At 44.2% G+C, this 20,512-nt stretch overlaps 1 protein-coding gene across 3 annotated transcripts in view; it reads left to right on the top strand.

The window, feature by feature from the left end:
• LOC109857132 (synaptogenesis protein syg-1-like) overlaps positions 1–20,512 on the top strand; it is a 297,399-nt gene that overhangs the window by 262,818 nt on the left and 14,069 nt on the right. For all 3 annotated transcript variants that reach the window (XM_020433160.1, XM_020433159.1, XM_020433158.1), the window contains 4 exons: positions 11,084–11,238; positions 15,848–15,992; positions 17,827–17,957; positions 19,472–19,631. In XM_020433160.1, coding sequence (XP_020288749.1) covers positions 11,084–11,238; positions 15,848–15,992; positions 17,827–17,957; positions 19,472–19,631 — 591 coding nt within the window. The remainder of the gene's footprint in view (positions 1–11,083; positions 11,239–15,847; positions 15,993–17,826; positions 17,958–19,471; positions 19,632–20,512) is intronic.

Here is a 20,512-nt window from a genome sequence, read left to right as displayed (position 1 = left end):
GCCGCCTCTCTTGGATTCCGCAAAGGATTAAACCTCATAAATTCCACGGAGCACTCCGTGGAATTATCGGTATGCGGCCTTACGTCCGCCTCTCCGCCGCCTTTTACGGACGACTCGACAAACGAGAGCGATTTCCACGCGACTTTATGCTTCCCCGACCCTCTTCTCTCGTCCTATCCCCGGGCGGCGGCGGCGGCGGCGGCGGCGGTGGCGTCGGGCGACCTCCTATGGACATACGTTCGAGGGCGTTATTTGCATGACTGCACGACGGATGGATACGAATCGCGGACCGCGCGCGCGGCAAAGTATTCGCTTAACGTCGCGGAGGTTGACTTTCCGTGACGCGGAGTGTGCAGAAAATGCAATTTCCTGGCCGTGAAAACTCGTCTGGATCCCAATGTGTTGGTCCCGCGAGAAGAGATTTACCGATTTCTATACAACAAATTCTGTATACATTCTATTATAAATTGAATTATGTGCGCGAAATATATGATAATAAATAAATTGGGTTTTTTTGTTTTTGTTTTTTTTTGTATTTCGCGAATACAGATTGGCAAAATAAGTAACTAAAATATTGCGCGATATAAAGAGAAAAATTAAATAAAGAGGAACGAAAAATAGTTTTTTTTTTGTTTTTTAATTGAGATATGTGCAGAATGCTCTGCGTGCACATTTTTTAAAACAATTTGAAATCATATCTATATTTCCCCATGATAAAATGAATTTTATAGGTATATAAAAAACGAAAGTAATATTCAAAAAATATATTGCTCTTTCCATTGAAAATCATTCTATTAAAAAATCGTATTTTATCATGTAATATATAATAAATATATCATTCTTATATATATTGCAGAAAATTGTTATTCGTTTTATATCGTTTTTATTTTTATGCTCTATATATGCACACACACACGCGCGCGCGCTGTGACGCGAACGTGAGACATTAAAAAAATTATTTCCCTTCTTTTTATGTCCGTGTAATGTAATTCCAAGGAATTTTGTTCCTTAAGAAGAAATCCAGGGCGATCCAGCGCGCTCTTCTCGGATCGGATTCCTCGGATTTACGGGCGGAAAGCAGTTTCCGACGTACCTCGTATCGAAGAGTAAATCGAGCTGTGTGAGCCCTTCGGTCAGCTAGTAAACGTTTCATACTAAATAAACCACGGTCGTTAATATGAGCCCTGACAGGAGAGAGGGGTGGTTCGTGCGAAAACGTTGCGAAATAAATTATCAAAACGTACGGCGCGCTGAACGATGGCCGCGTATAACGCAGTTTAATCGCGGATCATTATTATTTCACGGTTCATCGAGTCTTTCTGCGCAAATTCCGAAGTACACCGGCCAGTCGGTGCATCGCGCGTGTCACATTCAGTTGTGCACCGTGGTTTTGAAATCCCATTATTCCGAGAAAATTAATATTTAACGCTTGCGCGCTCGAAAATCGTCGCATTTACAAATGGAGCGCCCGGTAATGGCATATTTTTCGCCGGCAGAGGTTTATCGCCCGAATTATTTTCAGCGGGACACTCCCTTTTTCCACCTCTCGTCCCCCGGCCTCATTGGCAGCTCGCGAGAAGTGAAAATAAACCGCGCGCGAAAAACTCGACGGGGGAGAGACCTCGGACACGACACGCCCGCGCAAATATTATAAAATATAATCGTACGTTTTTTTTTGTTTTTTTTTTCCGCCGTGGTGAACGTTGCGGCGCGCGAACAAAATTCTCCCGTAACGACAACTCCGTTTTCGCCAACTACTTCTAGTCCGCACATGTCATTTAAGAAAACCGCATTCATTATGCGGCCCGCGCGATCAAAGTTCGAAGAGAAGTTCGGAGTTAATCAACCGTATCCTTTTTTCTGCAAGGCGATCCGATAAAGATCCGCTAAAGTATACATCTCAAACTTATCTCTGCAACTTGCGCTACAAGTGAGCGCGAGCTTCACGTTTTTTTCTTCAGTCGCGTTACAAAGAGAGCGGTCTTGGCACATACATTTTTATGCACTTCCACTTACAACAAAAACCACGTTGCATACGTAAGTAAATATGCGGCGGTGTAAATTAAAACAAAAAAGAGAGAGAGAGAGAGAGAGAGAGAGAGAGAGAGAGAAAAAGAGAAAGACATATGTCAAGTTAAATATTTATACTCGTAAACCTCACTTTTACAATCCCACACGTAATCTAGGATGATAAGATAAACGATAACACCTGCATTGTTTCCTATATGAGGACAGTAAAAGAAACCTGTAATAAAAAAACTATTTATCTATTTAACGTAGCAGTCACTTCACGTAACGTCAACATTAAGCAGATAGCGAGACGTTCTCTATTTTATTCTCTCAATTACTTTCCGCGGTACATGTCTATATATATATATATATATATATATATATATATATATATCGGTAATCCGCATCGAGGAAATCGGACGCGAGGCGAAGATTTCAATCTCGCCGGCGAGAGCCGAAAAAAGCTCGATCTTTCACCGAACGAGGGGGAAAACCTCGGGAAGATTAATGTAACGAATCAGTCCGGCTAACCTTTTGATCGAATCTACTGTACATCGAACGCGATATTACGGATTTATAAAGCTTATTTGATATCCTTGTTAGGTAAGTCTTAACAAGGAGGGGTCGATCCTTCTCTCATTTCTCACTTCTTCTGCGTGATAGACGAGAGAGATATTTTCTCTCGTATATCGCGCGAAATTAATTTGTAATCGCACGCGACACACGCGAGATAATTATTCGCGCAATCACATATACTTTTCTGATTACCTAATACAATAAAGTGTGTAATCGCATATCGACGAGATGCGAAAACGGCCGGTTATTATCATCGACTTGTGTGTTGTGGACGGGTTTTAATTAGCTACGGGGTTATAAATGACCGATACGCGCCGCAAATCGTTTTGTCGAGACGTGATGTAACTGAAGAATTATCGGAAACACAAACGCGCGCGGACAGCGTAAGAGAGACGTGAAATCACGTGCGCGCTATCGCTTCATTAAAACGCGAAGCGCGGGGAAGACAGAAAGCGAGAGATAGAGAGAGAGAGAGAGAGAGAGATAGAGAAAGAGAGAGAATGGAGTTACACGGAATGGAATGACGCGGTCGCGCCGTGCAAACGGAGGATGGAAGAACACAAGAGGTCGGGAGAAGATATAATACGACGATGGGGATTCCGAAGAGCGGGCAAAAGCGGGTATGGAGAGCGACCTTGGGATTGAATCGGAGCTCTCGAGGGGAATGGAGAGAACAAACCCCGGGCACTAACCTACCCCGTTGCGCCCACCTCTCCAACCTAATCGAGCCTGACTAATTAGAGGGCAGTTTGGCTGGTAATGGAGTCAGCCGGCGAAATTGGGTAATGGTGGGCCAGATTTACCGCGCGAGCGAGACTTTCCAGGAGAGATGTGAGAATAAGAAGGGAATATACGCGCGCGCGCGACGAGAAGAATGGAAATGCGCTGCGGGCCGCTGCTCCCGAGCGGGACGGAGGAAGTGAGAAAAAGAATCGGGATAAAAAGGATCGTAATCCGGAGCGAGAGTTAGCTTTCAGATTGGCTGTTGGTGATCAGGTCGCTCTCTCTACGACACGGCCGGGGGCATTCAGTCGCACCGGGGTCTGATCTTTTAGGACTGCAACGTGAGGTGGGTGAAAATCGCGAGCCCCGGAAATCCGCTCAACTTTTAATGGAATCGGCGATTTTTCAATGTGGCGCCTCTCTTCTCTCTTCTCCGGAGCGCGCGGCTGATAAGTCCGCGCGAGACAAAAAGATCCATATCGACGGGAAATTCACCGGTGGCCATTTTCGGCAGAGGGACGTCGCCCCGAGTATTCATGGAATTGAAAATTGAGGAGCTCTTCGGGGAGAAGTGCGCGTTGGCGAGTTCCCGAGAGAGAGAGAGAGAGAGAGAGAGAGGAGAAAAAAAAAGAAAAAGAGAAGATGAGTCTTCCCCCCCGTCCGATCGCTGACTGTTCGGTCGTTTTTGCGGCTCTCCCGGGCGTACTACGTCGGCGGGAATCCGCGATATCATTTTCCAAGATTAGGCGGGGATTTCTTTCGACATTGACTTTTTTTTCCCCCCGCTCAGAGCACATTTATTATTTCTTTATAAATATGGTAATCACGCGAAGAGAACAGAGTAACGATTATAGCGAACAATATATCCGAGATCGTTTTTTTTTTTTTTTTTTAAAGCACTGCGATAATCTCGGATCGAATATTTAAAAATGTTTCAAGTGTATCTTTTTTATATCCTACGTTCTATTACTCACATTATTCTATATTTGCACTATACGATTTACCATTAAAATTCATCAAGCCAATTTCAGACTTAGATATAATCTCGGAATGAGTTTTCTTCATTTTCTATTCTCAGACCTCTAGAACTCCTAGACGACGAGACATTCAAATTTTGATCAGTTCTTGTAATTATATCGTATCTAGCTCGACGCTATTTTCGTTTCTAATTATTCTCCGAGAATCTTTTTATATAATCTCGCACTTATTCCGAGATCAGATCATTTGCCGCGCGGCATCAAAACTCGATCTCTCGCAAAAAGTTCACGGCGCGCCAACAAACGACATCACTCACAAAAAAGAGAGAGAGAGAGAGAGAGAGAGAGAGATGCACGGATATTCGGATAAGAGCGTCGAAGTTTATAACTGCGAGAAAGGAGTTCGGGTTCACGTAGCGAGAAGAGAATAAAGAAGAAAAAAACACAAGTGGAACACGGATAGTTAAAGGTACGGTCTTGTATATTTTCCCTCTGTGGTATCCAGAGTCGCTGCGACGACAACGGTTCTGACAACGGTGAGCCACCGATGGAAACGAAGGAATATATCCTAGAAAAGAGATGGAAGCGAGAGAGAGAGAGAGAGAGAGAGAAGGAAGCGAAGGGAGAAAAGAGGAAGGAAGGAAACAGCAAAGAGCGAGGGCGAGATACAGCGCGGGGAGGTGGCGCGAGTACCACCGCTGGAGGCTTGATTGTATACCGGAGACGGTGCTTTTGAAGGAGACAGGAGAGCCCACTCAGACTACGGTTGAAGTCGAGTGAGTCTCGTGTGACCCCCGGGACGAGGCCGTACTGCCCGCGTTGAACAATCCGCAGTCGTAGAAACGCGTCCGTGTATATACGCGGGACGGATGTGTATACTACCATACGCCGCGCATTTACAGATGTTCCCTCGACGCGACCGACCTCCACCTCCCGCCATGCTTCTTCTCACACCCGTCCTCGCGCGAGTCGTCGTGGACGGCGACGCGTAACGAGAGGGTCGTAAATGTTTCCAAGAATTGTCGGAAATTCCGGAGAGTTCGGCGACGACGTGTGAGAGATAACCGTTCTTGATTAATGTTATTGGCGATCATTGTTGGGAGCGAGATGAATGTAGCGTGGAATTAAGGAAGATGGCTAGGGGGAAACACGGATGTTCCCCACGTAGCTTCGTCACTGTCCGCGTAATTGTTTCCGATCTCCGCAGCGCGCGCGGGTTGATATTCGCGCGGCTGAAAAAAAAAAAAAAAAAAAAAACGCGCGCGAGCGAATATCGACGACACAGAGCGCGTCCGGTGTGTTTTCCTATTTTCGGAATGAGTTGCAAGCGTTCGCGCGTACATCGCGCAACCGTGCGAAACCGCCGTGTAACATTGAATTGTCGAATTTCTCGATTTATAAGAGCGAGAGTGATGCGCGGCGCTGAAAAAAAAAAAAAAAAATCGCGAGATGAATCAATTTTTTACCACGCAACGCGTTTGCAAAAAAACGCCGTCCCCACACTCCGAGTTGAAAATTGCGCGCGAACTTGGCCGCAATCATCATTCCGCGGACGAAATCGGCGAATAATTGATTTGCGAATTCTCTCGGCTCGGTTGAAGAGCTTCGACAAACTCCGCCCGTTCGTCGTTGCGTCCAACGACGCTTCGTAACAATTAACACGCGCAATTACCAATGAACGCAAATAAAAGCGAAGCGCGCGGCGGATGATGTCTTTGCGAGAGCAAATCGCCGCGAAATCGCGATCGATGGTTCGTGCTGCCTTCGTGAGCGCGAGTAATACACCGCGAAACTTGTCGTCGACATATACTCGGGGTTTGTCGTCGGACACGGGGAGAGAAGTTACGACGAACACACGTTGGGCGCGTTGAATTCGGCGATCGAAATTACAGTGCGATTCGTGTCCACAATGGCCGCGATTCCTTGCAAACAGAATCAGAGTCGCCGGTCGTTAATTTGTCCGCCGGACTCTCTCTCTCTCTCTCTTTCTATCTATCTCTCTTTCTCTCTCTCTCTCTCTCGTCGGTTACCGTTACTGCCGGCGCTATTTCGCGGACTCTTCATCCACCCAGTTCGAGTTAACTTCGTCTTCCACTCTATTCAAACAGCGTCCACGCTCAGCCGGTCCGCCTCGCCTACTCATTAGCGTCCTTCCGTCCGTTACTACTAATGCACGAGAGTCAGCCAACAAATTTACACGGCGCCGCTGCCACGGCGCCGTTGCCGGGAGTTACTCATTAGAGCGCCAATGCGCACAATGTAATATTGCAATTCCGCAAACTTCGACGCTAATTACACTCTTCGCAGTCATGCGCGCGCGCGCGAGATGTGACAAAACCCGATGTCAATTGTTAACTCGCCAAATGTTACATCTGTATTTTCGATAAATACAGAGAAATTCATAGTTAATGCGCATTAAAAGTTGTGCGCGTGGTCACACACCATTTTTTTTTTTTTTTCACACGTTTACCTTGAGAGAGAAAAAATAAATTACGTTCGCGATCCCGACGACGTGTTTCTTTCTTTCTCTCTCTCTCTCTCTCTCTCTTTTTTTTCTTTAATATTAATTCCAATACCTGCTCTGTCGCGCTGCGTGCGATGTAAACGACGAAGTTAAAAGGCACGATGAGCGGAGAAACGACATTTTAACGGGTATCTCTCACGGGGTGTGTCATGTTAGGACAGCTCCCTGTCCAGAATGACACACGGTGTTGCCCCCCACCCTCTGGTGGACTCGCGTTAAAGGGGGATCGTTTTGCATTTTTCGCGATGCGGTAAAAAAACAAAAAAACAAAAAAAAAAAAAAGACAAGCGCGCGTGTTGCGCAGCACGTTGCTCTCGGGGCGCTCTCCTCTCCCCGAGTAGCATCCATGTAACATTATTCGCCCGGATACGGAGCTGCTCCGTTTTTCGGGGTACGCGCGCCAGTACATTTAATACCTACAATCTTTTTGTCCGTAACTTCGCATTAATCCGGGAAAACGTAATAAAGCGAGCACGAGTAAACAGAGAAAGAGAGAGAGAGAGAGAGAGAGAGAGAGAGAGAAAGAGAAAGAGAGAGAGAACGACTGGCGGATGGCGCGACGGACTCGCCAAAAACTATCCGCCGGTAGCTGCGGGATATCCGGGCAAAAGTAGGCAGCACCGGGATATATGCAAACGCGACCGTAAGCCCCGCCGGATTAAGCACGGACGTATTTTCAATTCGCGATAGCAATAAGTTCAACCTCGTCCGCTCGTTCGTTACTCACCCGTTCTTTCTTTCCCTTGCGCTCTCTCTCTCTCTCTCTCTCTCTCTCTCTCTCTCTCTCTCTCTCTCTCTGTGTGTTCTCTACCCTTTCTCTTTAACTCCTTTTTGCGTCCCGATCTCGTTAGTATCGTTTTTATTCCGCCATTTCTCCTTTTCCGCTTCTTATCCGAGTCGTATCGAATCCTTTTGCCCGGCAAAATCCTCGAAGAACGATCGCACTTGATACTCATTGACATCCCTTATTGGCGTTATTTAACGTCTGTCTGTGTCTGTCTAACTCCCATCGTCTTACGTACGTGAAGATGCCCACGAGCTGCGCGTTTAATTCTCCTTTATTTTTTTCTATCGCCGAAACAGTAATTACGAGAACCCCGTTACCAGTATCCTCTTTTATAATATCGAATAAATTGCACGCCGATAGTGATAGGATACCGTCCGTTTATATTATCCGGCTCCTTTATCGGTTAATAGTTTATTTTCTTCTTCGACAAGCTCCAATTAAAAATTTATTTAATGAGACGAAATGAAGTTTTTTCTCGCTTCGAGTACGAGCGTCGAAGGGGAAGAGGAAGAGGGATTGGAAAAAGAGATTCATTATACGAAAATTTATACAGAATTCCGAAAGTATATACGTAACGCGCCGGATCAATGCAACACAACACAGATCAATTAAGCGCCTCGTTGTTACGTTTAAACTGCATTCGATATACTTGAATATAAACGTTTATCTTCTGAGTCTACACAAAACACGCACCATTAAAACTGAGGTAACTCAATATATAATTCGATTCTCTTCTCTCAAATAACACATTTTGCATCCTTCTCGTATTCTCTTCGCAGACATGCGCAATCAAACGCGAAGACAATTCAGCAGCAAATGTGCTGCATGTGTGAAATTTGAGCTCGCGCGCGGGATTCGCGCGATAGAAAGATCTGCCGAAAGAATAATAAAAAAAGAGAGAGAGAGAGAGAGAGAGAGAGAGAGAGAAAGAGAGAGAATTATATACGCGTAGATTCGGCTCTCGCGTGCAAAAAACGCATCATCTGTCAAACAGCCATTAGATCATCGGCGTGACGCATTCGCATTCACGACGTACGCCCGGCGGTCATCTAATGGACACCGACGCACTTTTATATTCGCACGACCCTATTCGTCATGACCGGACCCTGCTGTACGTATACAATGCAAACCCGCGAAAAAGCTGACGAACGTTTATACAACGTGAGAAGAATGTTGCTCCCGGTCACGTCTCCCACTCTCTCCCCAGTCCGCACGCGTAACGACGAGGGAGGAAGCAAAAAACGTGCCCGTTGCTTTATTTCGTAATAACGAAATAATAAACATAACAAAGAAAGGGGAACACCGGTAGAAAAAAGAAAAAACAAAAAAACAAAAAAAAAAGGGTTGACCCGCATAATAAGCTTCGTAACAGCAGAGGCGTAGGAAAAAGGAGCGCTAATTTCTGTGACTAGTTCGCGAAGTCTGAAATTAAAATTTTCTCTTACACATGGGCATTGCCAGATATACACGGGGAGAGAAAAATCAAGATCGACTGTAATTAAAAATTTCCTCTCGCGGGAAAAAATGCTTCAGATATGCCGGAGGGAGAAAACTCATTACATAAAACTTATTAGACACATACTGGAGATAATAGAATGCGACGTGTAAACATAAATAATATATATATATATATATATATATATACATTGAAAATGCTTCGAACAGTCGAGATTTAGTGATATAGTTAAACCGGATTGTGAAGATTAGAAATTGAATAGCGTTCAAGGAAGGAATTACGGAGCGTTTACCGCATGAACACAGAATTGCGTGATGCGAATATGCAACACGATTGTACGGGACGGCCGAGTGCCGAGGCTTACGCTGATAATCGTGCTTTTAGCACCGAGATGCCGATTGAACGCTAGAACAGGAACACCAAAGCGAAATTGTGTGTGTGTGTGTGTGTGTGTGTTTGTGTTTGTGTGTGGGTGTAGCCGATAGATTAAGGTAGGCGAAGGTGAAGGTAAATGGTGGACGCGCGGCGGAAGGAAGGAAGAAGCGGAAAATTTTTCATTGGAGTCAAAAGTTCGGCGTACTGAAAGTTTAATTCCAGACTCTATACGGACGGTGTGCCGCTTGAATGAAAAATCTCTCTCTTCCGCCTTCGTCTACACCTCCTTCGCGTTCCGATCTATATCCCCTTCAACCGGAGCCCTTCGTCGTGTCTTCGCACCTCTCCCCCCCCCCCCGCATTTCCCTTCGTAGCGAAGAAAGACGTCCCTTTGCTGAGCGGTCGCCGATTAAATCCGACGGAAGGACCGGGGGAGGTGGTGTGAGGAAACCGGGACTTATTTCGCGGTTGAATCGAGCGACTAATATATTGGCACTTTTATTCGCGCGCGCGCTCGTCGACGTCGGAACGTCAATATCGTCACTTACAGTGTGACGCATTGACGAAAGGCAATTTGGTGTCGCGCATTAAGCGTGTTTACTTCGACTGTGAGATTTTTAAGTACCTGGCATTTGAGAAAAGAACTTTCAACGCGAAGATCTGATATTCAAATCTCATACATCAAACTGACGCTATGTACGAATTATACGTATAATGATTACAATTAATTTTATAAGATTCCAAGAGATATACATTTGGTGATTAAACTCTCTTCCATCTTCAATCAATTGAAATAACAAATAATTGACTAATATTCGAAGATTTTTTTCGAATACTTTTTCAACCCCGACGAAGTGAGCTGAAATGTGTTTACGAAACGTCGGCATAAAAATAACACTAACGCGATTAAAACCCGAAAAACATCTTCGAATGTCAATCAGAACACACCGCGAAAGCATCAAAAATATCAGATTAACTGACTGATACCTTACTCTCTTAAGTAGAATCAGTGCATTGAAAATCAATAAATATTTGACTCAGTGGAAGACTTACAACTATGAATCAGTAAATATATTTACTGATTTTCAGTGCAACGAACTGATTCTACTTAAGAGAGTACGAGAGAGAATTGCGCAAACACACATTTTCGAAGAGACCTAACCCACCAACATCGCGTTGTCGCGACGATTACGATTTCCGCGGTAATATCCTGTGAGATCAAGGCTAAAGATTGATGCTTAACTCCATTTTGTGTTCGCTCACTATTCAATACTTGCTTCAATTAATCAACGTGAAAACGGCGCACATGTACGCCCGGGCTTTAATCTATGAGAGGTGCGGTCCGAGCGAGCGAGCGAGCGAGCGAACGCGCGCCACTGCCCTCCACGAGGAGCTATCAGGGTGTAGGTTTTGCGGCAATACGTTCGGGGTGGTAACTGCAGCGGTACCACTCGTTTAAAACGCATTAGGGCGGCGGGCGCGTCCTCGCTGGTGCAAGTCCGCGGCCATCGCTGTAAGCACCCGCAATTCCGCAGCTGCCGCAATTCTTGTTCGTGCTTTTTGATCAGGCGCCATCAACGAAACCCTCTCTTCCCCCGCCCCCCGCTCTTATTCACGTTCGGATCACTCTTGTGATCGTTTCCTCGCCCTTTCAGTAAGGCCACTGAGCGTGACGATACTCAGCAGCGAGCACACACCCCTGAGCGCCAACAGGACGTACGCCATCACCTGCATAACATTTGGTTCAAGGCCGGCGGCCGCGATATCCTGGTGGATGGACGACATCAAGCTCGTCAATCACACGGACACGGTAAGTCTCTCTTGATTATTGCTAATCAAATCGCGCGACATGGAATCCAAAAGTCTCGTAGAAGAAACATAGAGAAAGAGAGAGAGAGAGAGATTTTACTAAAAATATTTATTTTTTATTTATTTTTTTTTACCTACACATCTCTTCTCTTTCGAGGTAAAATATATCTTCAATTTTTCCAAAGCGGTTGATTTGAGAGCTTGATTTGTCTGAAAAAAAAAATGAAGCTCTCAATTTTGTTAAAATAATTACACACTCTTATTACGTACGCTCTCTTTCCGCGTGCGATCGTTGACAGCTATTCTGATGAGCGTCGAAAAACACGGCACTCGATATTTTTCGTTTCGTACAAAATTGATAAAACGGCGGTGCTCGCGGGCAAAGTTGCCGCGACAACTGTCGTCGTCGGCGGAGTGAGAAAAGAAAAACAAACGACGCGAACCGTAAAATAATTTTCTATTCTCCACTTTCACAGCGAGAGATGCAGCAAACGAGCGAAAGAAGTTTGCAACACAGAAAAATAAAATAAAACACCACTAGTCGCGCGTCTATTTTCGCCGCGCCAGCTAGTTTCGCGTTGCGCTAATGGTATCATCGATACCGGGGGCGATCGATCTCCATTATCGTCTCCTCGTGTTACGCCGATCTTCTATTTGCAATATCGCGTATCTCTCTCTCTCTCTCTCTCTCCGTATTCGAAATTCTCTTATTCGACGGAACTCTCTTATACAACCCCTCGTGTCTCGGGGACGAGTCACGCCAACCTAACTTTCTCGCGAGAATGATTCAACGTCGACAAAAACGCACACGTTCCGGGACTCGGCAAACGCGCGTGCACAAACGATCGACGCGAGTAAAAAAAAAAAACGACGACATTCCATCGAGGGTTAAACAGGGCCACCGGGCCGGTAAGAGAACGAGCCCGAAAAAACAACACTCACGACCCCGCGGCGCCCGAAGACGGGCTTCTCTCCTTCGATCGTTCCCTCCCCCCCCCTCCACGAAATCACTGGCATTAGCGCCGGTATCGGTATTTGCATCGTTGCCATTAAGCTCCCCCTCTGACACGCCATAGCGCAATTACCGGATAGCGCGGCGATGCTTTCGTGATCTCTCGCTCTCGCTCCTGTTTATCGGAACTCTCGATGCCTTCGTTTCTCCCTCTCTCTATCTTTCTCTCTTTCTCTCTCTCTCTCTCTCTCTCTCTTGCTCTTTGATCCCCGCACTAGCTCCGGACGACGAGGAAACTACGGCGTTCTACGTACTCGAACTCTGGCGGACCATCGATCTACGCCCGTCTTGCGTTTCCGCGGCAAACTCTTCCTGAAACGTGATTCTTTGACCCGCCGCCGCCGCCGCCGCCGCCTCCAAATCGCGTTTCGAATCACGATATACAACGCCGCTCGATGTAAGAGTTTTAAAGGGACTCGTTCAGACTGCAAACGCCCGTAATCGAATCGCTCATCGCACGAAGTACACGACTTGGCTCTTTTCATGAACGAAATGATGAAATTCTCCTTTTTTTTTTTTTTTTTAAGAACGATATGGTATAAAAATACTTTATAGCTACTATACACTACGTATAACAGTTTCTTATGCTCGCATAAATATATAAATTCAGTACTGTACGGTCTAGTCGAGCAAATACCCTCGAACTCTTCATTCCTCTCTCTGTCTCTCTCTGTCTCTCTCTCTCTCTCTCTCACTCTCTCTCTGCTCCAATTAATTAATTTAGATGCACATTAAGCTCATGAGATGTATAAACACTGTTTCGAGATGATTGACGTTAAGGGTCCCTGTCTGACCTAAGAACAGGACAAAGTTAGCCTAATTTAGACAGAATATTACACATACAACTATGAAGCGATGGATGTCATCCGTCATCCGTAACCGAACTTGTCGATAGTTTGTGACAGATCCGAATGTTGTGCGAGATAGATACAGTAATGAACAAGATACGGAATTTATGGCGAATACATGATATCGCATATTTCAATGTAATGCTCAACAACTATTTCGCTCTCCCCCGTTCATTTTTATTAAATTGCAAATAAAAAATTATATTCGTCGTAAATCTCTGATTTGTTTTTTTCTTTTACGACACGATAAATAAAATATATTTACTTTCGCACGACTTACTCGAGAGAATGAGCATTAGCCTGACTATAAAATAACGTAATTACAGAAACGCGTGACCGCGAAGGCAGGAATCGTAAAAATGCAGATCACTCGATCGCAGAAATTTGTAGTAAATTATGATAAGAGAAACGGCAAAAGATACATAATCTCTCTCCGCGCGCGGGAATTTCGCTCGGCCATTCTCTCGGCCGGGCTATTCCGTGCATAATCGAGATGCAGTAAAACTTTCCGAATGAAAAATGAGCCCGTCGTGAGAGAGAGAGAGAGAGAGAGAGAGAGAGAGAGAGAGAGAGGGAGAGAGAGAGCTCCGGTTACACCGTTGTACGCGCGGATTTTGCAATAACGCCGGGGCTCGATTGCGCTCGTGCGCGCGCGCGCGCAAGCGCATGAGTGATCGACGATGATCCGGCTGGTGGCCGGTGAGATTCAAAGAGCTGATATTTTCCGCCGCAAATAACGATCACGTTGTTGGCCGGTACCAGGCGGGCGGCATCCAGTTCTGACGCGTTCGCGCTATCTCGCGTTATACGTCATAATATCGCGGTGTCGAATGAAGTTCGGTACCGGTAGACATATCGAGGCACACACCGGTGAAACCGAGAGAGGACCGAGGGAAAAAGCGAGGTTGAAGCGAGACGCGAAACAGAGAGGGGAACTGGGGAGAATGAAAGAGAGGGTGGTGGATTGTGGACAGTATAGTTGGCAGCGGGTGATTCGACTTCGCCGATTTATGACCGCCGCGCGAATTTCGAGCCAATTTCGTTCTGGGCTTCGGCGCGGCCCCCGCTCTACACGTTGCGTACACTGCAATCCAAAAGTTTTCGATCCCATCCGGAGCAAAAACCGCCCCGGGGGGTGTGTCGTATCGTTGCTCGGCGAAGAAATATCGTATCCGTTCGCGCGAAAGATAGCGAGCGCGCGTAAATAGTATCGCATATATAAGATTATTTTACAAAGCGCGGCGCGCGTTGCTTTCTTTTTTCTTTTTAGTTTGATTACGATTAAGCACCGCGCGTATTATCATAGCAGTTTTACTGTGATGAAACGAAATGTTGCACGTGATATTTTTTTTTTGTAACAAGGAATTAACACGATTTTAATCACGCCGCGAAAGAACGGCGCTACGGGGTTGCAATTTTAATATTTTTAATGGAACGAGAGAAATATAGATATAAATCCTTACATGTAAAAAAAGAGAGAGAGAGAGAGAGAGAGAGAGAGAGAGAGAGAGAGAAATAGCCGCGCGCGCGCGCGCGCGGTATCAAAGGAGTGGTCGTGTGGTATGTACGGTTGATAATTACATGTTTTCCGACAAGACACCCAGCAGCCACGCGGTATACATTTGCGTAAATACAGAAGTCGGTTTCGTGCCGCGTTAAAGTTGCATTCGCCTCACACAGAGCGTGGGTGAAAATACTCACGTGAAAGCCAGGTCCTATTACACTCACCTGCGAAGGTGAGTGATAAACGCCTCCTGGACTGACTCGTCCGGTCATTAAGACTTATCGCCGGATTAACGCCTGGCTTATAAGCCCCCAATATACGCCCTTACCTCAAACGCGCGCGATACCCAGCACGAGTACGAATAATTATACCCGGGCTTGTTAAACACACGCCGTCGCCGTCCTTCTGAGATCCGCGAGAATTTTGTTTTTTTTTTCTTTTTTCGCGCGAAAATTGTTTGAAAATTGCAAAGCGCCACTCGTGAAAAAAAAAAAAAAAAAAAAAAAAAACAGCATTTGCACGATATCCTCGTCTTAACCGATTAACGGTGTAATTAGTTCTTTTCTCGCGGAACGCTCGTGTTGAAAATGCACGTTATCACGTTCCTGCATTTATCACATCCGCGATATCTGGCGTCGACGCTGATTAGCGACGAAAACTTCGACAAAACGCTATTGCAAATTAATACCTTACTAGGTATAATGTAAACGAATCCGTAAATAAAATAATATACTCGAAATAGCGCGAATAATAATATAAATGTGAACGTAAATCGGCTATTGTTGCCGATTGCTCATTCATATTTTATTCCCGACCGAATAGCGGATACTTTTATATATTAAATATTATATGGCCAATAATACACAGAGCGCACCGTGATTTAATTACTCCTGCCCACATGATGCACGCAGATAATAAACGTGTGCAAAAAATATCGGTAAAGCAATTAATGAAAGCTGCGTGTATAAGGCGCGTTAAAATACGTAATTATATAACGTCGATATCGACCCGCGCGCGGCAGTAATTTTTCGTGAAAATTCTATACTACGTATAAATCCACAAAAAACGATCCCCCCTCCCCTCTTCCCCCGTATATATATAAAAGAATTTAATGTAAACGCAAAATACGACATGCAATGTAATTATTACAATTTCTCGTCTCGTCTAATCCTCTCTGTGCGATATATGGACGTTGACGTTTTGAGTAGGTGTGAATTAAATCCACGTCACTTCTCGATTATTGCAGGTGTCGCAGGACGGCAACTCGACGAGTTCAAACTTGACGTTTCAGCCTACTCTGCAGCATCACAACAAAGTTATCACGTGCAGAGCCGAGAATATCAAGATCAAACACGGCATGGAGGAGGATGCGTGGAAATTGAATGTGTTTTGTAAGTATTTACGTTGTGTGACGCGATGTGTGAAATATAAATAAATAAATAAATAAATAAAAAAAACAGCGCGCGCGATTGAAGATTTTTCTTTAACAATTGCACAGACCCAGATATTCAATGGGAGCTTCGTCTCTTAATGCGTCTGCAACGCGATCGATGATGCGCGATAATTTTATTTCGTCGATTATTATTTCGGGAACACACGGCGCTTAATCGGGATAAATTATGATTCACTGCAGGTACGACGAATATATGTACATATGTATGTATATATTATATACATACACACACACATATGTAATATAGTATAAAAACTTGGATGGGAGGATAATATCAGATCACAAACCGATGGCCGAGGTAAACCGCGAGTTTACATACCAGTAATGGCAACACGATATGCTCAGCGAAATCCGCAGCATTATTATCGTTGATATCATTATTCATTAACACACCGCCATCAATATTATGCGAGCGAATCAACAACGCTCGATTCAACAGCGTATTACAGGCGTAATAACGTGAGCGAGTGACCGTTTCTCTTTTATCGTTCGCTCTGCGCGATAAAAAAAAATAAAAAAACACATTGAACAAACGATATTTCTCAGCGTAGTAATAAACGCGCGGGTGAATGGTACTCGCGCATTTTATTTCTACGCAACCATAGCGCAAACACCGAATTTACCGGCCGAAAACAACCGTGGTGTCGCGACAGCACATTTTTCTTTTATCCCGTGACAAAAATTTTACTTTAACGAACTCAAACGATCGTCAAACATTTAAGTTAATTTTTCCCCCGTTTATTCCGTAAGATTTGATTTGAGATTAACGTGCGTGGGGGATGATGCGAGTGTTATAATCGGAGGTGCGCGCGAATCGTCAAATTGTCGCGTGTACGTATAGCCGCGAAAAACAAAAAAACAAAAAAAAAAAAACACGTTAGCGGTAATTCATCAAGCCCCTAAACTCATATAAGCGCGCCGCATCGCACGCGTGTCTGACCCTTCGCGCAATCGACACATCGGAAAATCCGCGTGCGCGGCATACGTCAACGCGTTGTGCACGTGTACACATGCGATACGAGAGCCCCCGAGTTCTGCGCCGTCGTCCGTGTGTATATCCAACACGGGTAAACGGGTTAAAAGCCTGGCAGGCCGAAACAAGGCCGTCGATATAGATTACGTTCGCGCAAACGCGAATGTAATCACAATAACGAGACGTCAACGACGGGGGTCCAAAATGGAACGTTCGACGGCGCGGCGGCTGACCAGCGCGACTCGATTTATTCCCGCCCGCTGCTGTTGCCGCTGCCTGCACGGCAGCAGCGTTGCCGCCGCCAGCAGTTCGCGAATTTGAGAGCCCAAGTGCAAACACGCAGCCAAGTTCCGCATTGTTTCTGACGAATAAGCCGAGCGCTTCTCTCCATGAAAAAACGGTTAAATTACAGTCTTCGTCGCGTATGATAAAAATAAATATAAGAAAAATAAATTCAATTTTATAAAATTTAAAACGGCATTTTTTTTTCTTTTAGAGTAAGAGAAAAATATATTAAGTTTGTCTTTTAACGAGAAGAGTCTTAATAACCAACGCTTAAAGAATAAAAAAAACAGATAATTTAAATAAATTTAATTCGCGACTACAAATTTTTACAATTTAAAAATTTTTACAATTATTCTTCTCGAGAAAGAACGTGGTGAACTGTTGCCTAAGTTGAGCGCCAGTCAGTTTTGCTGATAATTTGCGAGATTCAAAGTATGACGAGTGGGAGAAATCACAAATCTTTTTTTTTTTTTGGTTTTTTAATTATCTATGACGCGTTTTTTTCTGATTACAGTTGTTCCTATCTTGCATCTGCAACTTGGCTCGAACATGAATCCGGATGACATCGAGGAAGACGACGACGTGTATTTCGAGTGCAACATCAACGCCAATCCCGACGCTTATAAAGTCGTGTGGAAACACAATGTGAGTTAAAACAAACAATAGTGAGTGCAAACATATTTTTATTACCTCGAACGGAGACACACACTGTGTGTCGTTAGTAAGAGTTTTGAGCAATATAAAAACAAAAAAAAACAAACAAAAAAATTGATATCGGTATAACAATGAAACTTTGTGAGGAATGGATTAACACAGACATAAAAATGCATTGGTCAAACTGGGAAAGCTCCGAACTTGAATTTGAACAATGACCGCTGGATTTTCCTCCAGTGATATATTTCCGCGCTTGAATAGTTCCGACTCTACCTAAAACTGTTCGTTCTCAAAATAATGGCTATTGCAGTCGAAACCGACAAATAGGAAACAAACTTTCTGCATGCTTAGAACCTCTGCTTTAACCCCTCTCCGAATATTACCCAACTTACGGATCGTAACATTCCTCGTTGTGCGCAAACAAAATTACGCAGTTACGCGGAATGGAAGAATCTTCTTCAATATAAATCTTAAAATGTGTATTTATACAAAATTATCTCGATATTCACGTCGTAACGTAAATTTGTTACACGCGAAAAATAAATATCGTATTATCCGCTTTATGTGACCCATATATTGCACACGATGGAATATTGTATTAATTTTCTAACTGTTATATTAGTAATAACGTTATTTTAATTAATTTATAATATTAATTTACAGATTATAATTTATATATCATTTACTGTGCATTTTTATCCTCGTACACGACGATCTTTGATCTTGAACTGTGTGTAAGTGTGCGCGCGTTTCGGTGTTTAAGGTTATATATTTATTCTTTTTTTAAAAAAGAGTACAAGCTACACAATGACACGTGTGTATGTGACGTCGTAAATGATGGATAATATTCTTTCGTTCCGCTGACGCCGTTTTTACGTGCGCATTATTCGCAGATCTCATTACGCGTCGCTTCTCTCCGCTTTTCGCCGACAACGTCTATTCACGTTTCGCGTCCCTTCTACCATCACGCTGACGTCATTATGTATTGTTTAATATAGTACCTCATATTATGTTGCGACGTCCATAAATGCTATGTAAATACGCGAAATGTCCAACTTAGCTGACGTAGCCATTGGCGTGGCATTTAATTAACTTGATATTAATAAAACCCCATTTGATTTTATACAAATAAAATCTCGCTCCGAGTAAAAACTCATCTATCGCGATATGATTATTATTTTTGTTTTTCGAATGTGAATTTCAATATATTTTTCTTCTCCTTTTCCTTATTATTAGAAATTATATTATGAATTATCTGTATCTCTCACGCGTTTTGTGAATCGCGATTGACGTGCTTTGTCTTTTTTTTGCTTCGACGAATCTGATCGTCGATTGTGATTGAAGTTTTTATACTCGCGAATATCGAGACGAAACTCGCGATAACAACCAAGCCGGATCTCGTCGCGTAAATTGGATTGGTAATTGTTATAAATCCGAAGTAAATAACCGAGACGATATGGCGACACGGGATTTCGATCTGATCGCGATTGCACATCTGTTTTCAGGGAAACGTGATTCAAAATAACGCGAAGAACGGCGTGCTGGTGCAGCCATCCAATTTGGTGCTCAGAAAGGTGAATCGGTCCCAGGCCGGAAATTACACCTGCATAGCCAGTAACGTCGAAGGCGACGGCTACAGCAATGTCGTCGAGCTTAAGATCATATGTGAGTATACTCTTGTGTTATCACGTATAGAGATAGATACGTAACCTACATAAAATATTATATATAGTATAATAATTATACATTAATATCCGCGCTCATAATAGTCGTCCCCGTAGTATAAGACCTGCGTGCAACTCGCGCGCGAATTTTGTTGAAAAAATCTCGTTTTTCAGAGACCGCAACACTTTCCGTCCGTAAATCTTTTCTTAATTTCTGACACACGTGATTCGCTCACGTGAAAAGCAACATTTCCGCTTCTTTTTCTGCGCTCTTTATAAAAATAATAAAACAACCGGTCTCGATTAAACTCGGCTTCTCGACTCTCGCAATTATTTCGTCAAAGCGCCGCTCGCAACGTCGTCGCAAATATTTCGACATAATTATATACGACGTAATTAATACGCAAACGATACGCGCAACTCACCACGTTAAATGGCGACGTCATCGAAAGACGCGTCTTCGAAAAGAAACTTGCGGAAGAATACGCTGTCTGTCTCACTTCTCTCGATAATAATTGGTCACCGGACTTACGAGACTAACGGGAATATTATTCGTTGAATAAACGTCGAATATCAAAATGTCGGCATGATTATTCATTAAAAACACGCTGGAAGGACCGGAGGAATCGTGCGAGGGAGACGCAACGGAAGAAAAATACGACGCGATCCGCGAACCAACAAATTATTCCAAACCGGCGCGAACTCCGATTCTCCCACACCTCTCCCCCTCCCTCGTTCTTCGTTTACTCGCTCTCCGCCGCGAAAAATGGGAAAACTATTCAAGCGAGCGAGCGAATATAATGCCCATCGATCTTCCCTCGAAAACCCGGAGCGGTGGTCATTCGTGTGCCGCGCCCTTCTCGCACTTTTAATAAATGCGCA

The sequence above is a fragment of the Pseudomyrmex gracilis genome, unplaced genomic scaffold (assembly GCF_002006095.1).
Source record: "Pseudomyrmex gracilis isolate BER0280 unplaced genomic scaffold, ASM200609v1 scaffold_145, whole genome shotgun sequence".
Lineage (NCBI taxonomy): Eukaryota > Metazoa > Arthropoda > Insecta > Hymenoptera > Formicidae > Pseudomyrmex > Pseudomyrmex gracilis.
The sequence above is the reverse complement of the archived record's forward strand: the minus strand, read 5'-3'. Positions and strand labels throughout refer to the sequence as shown.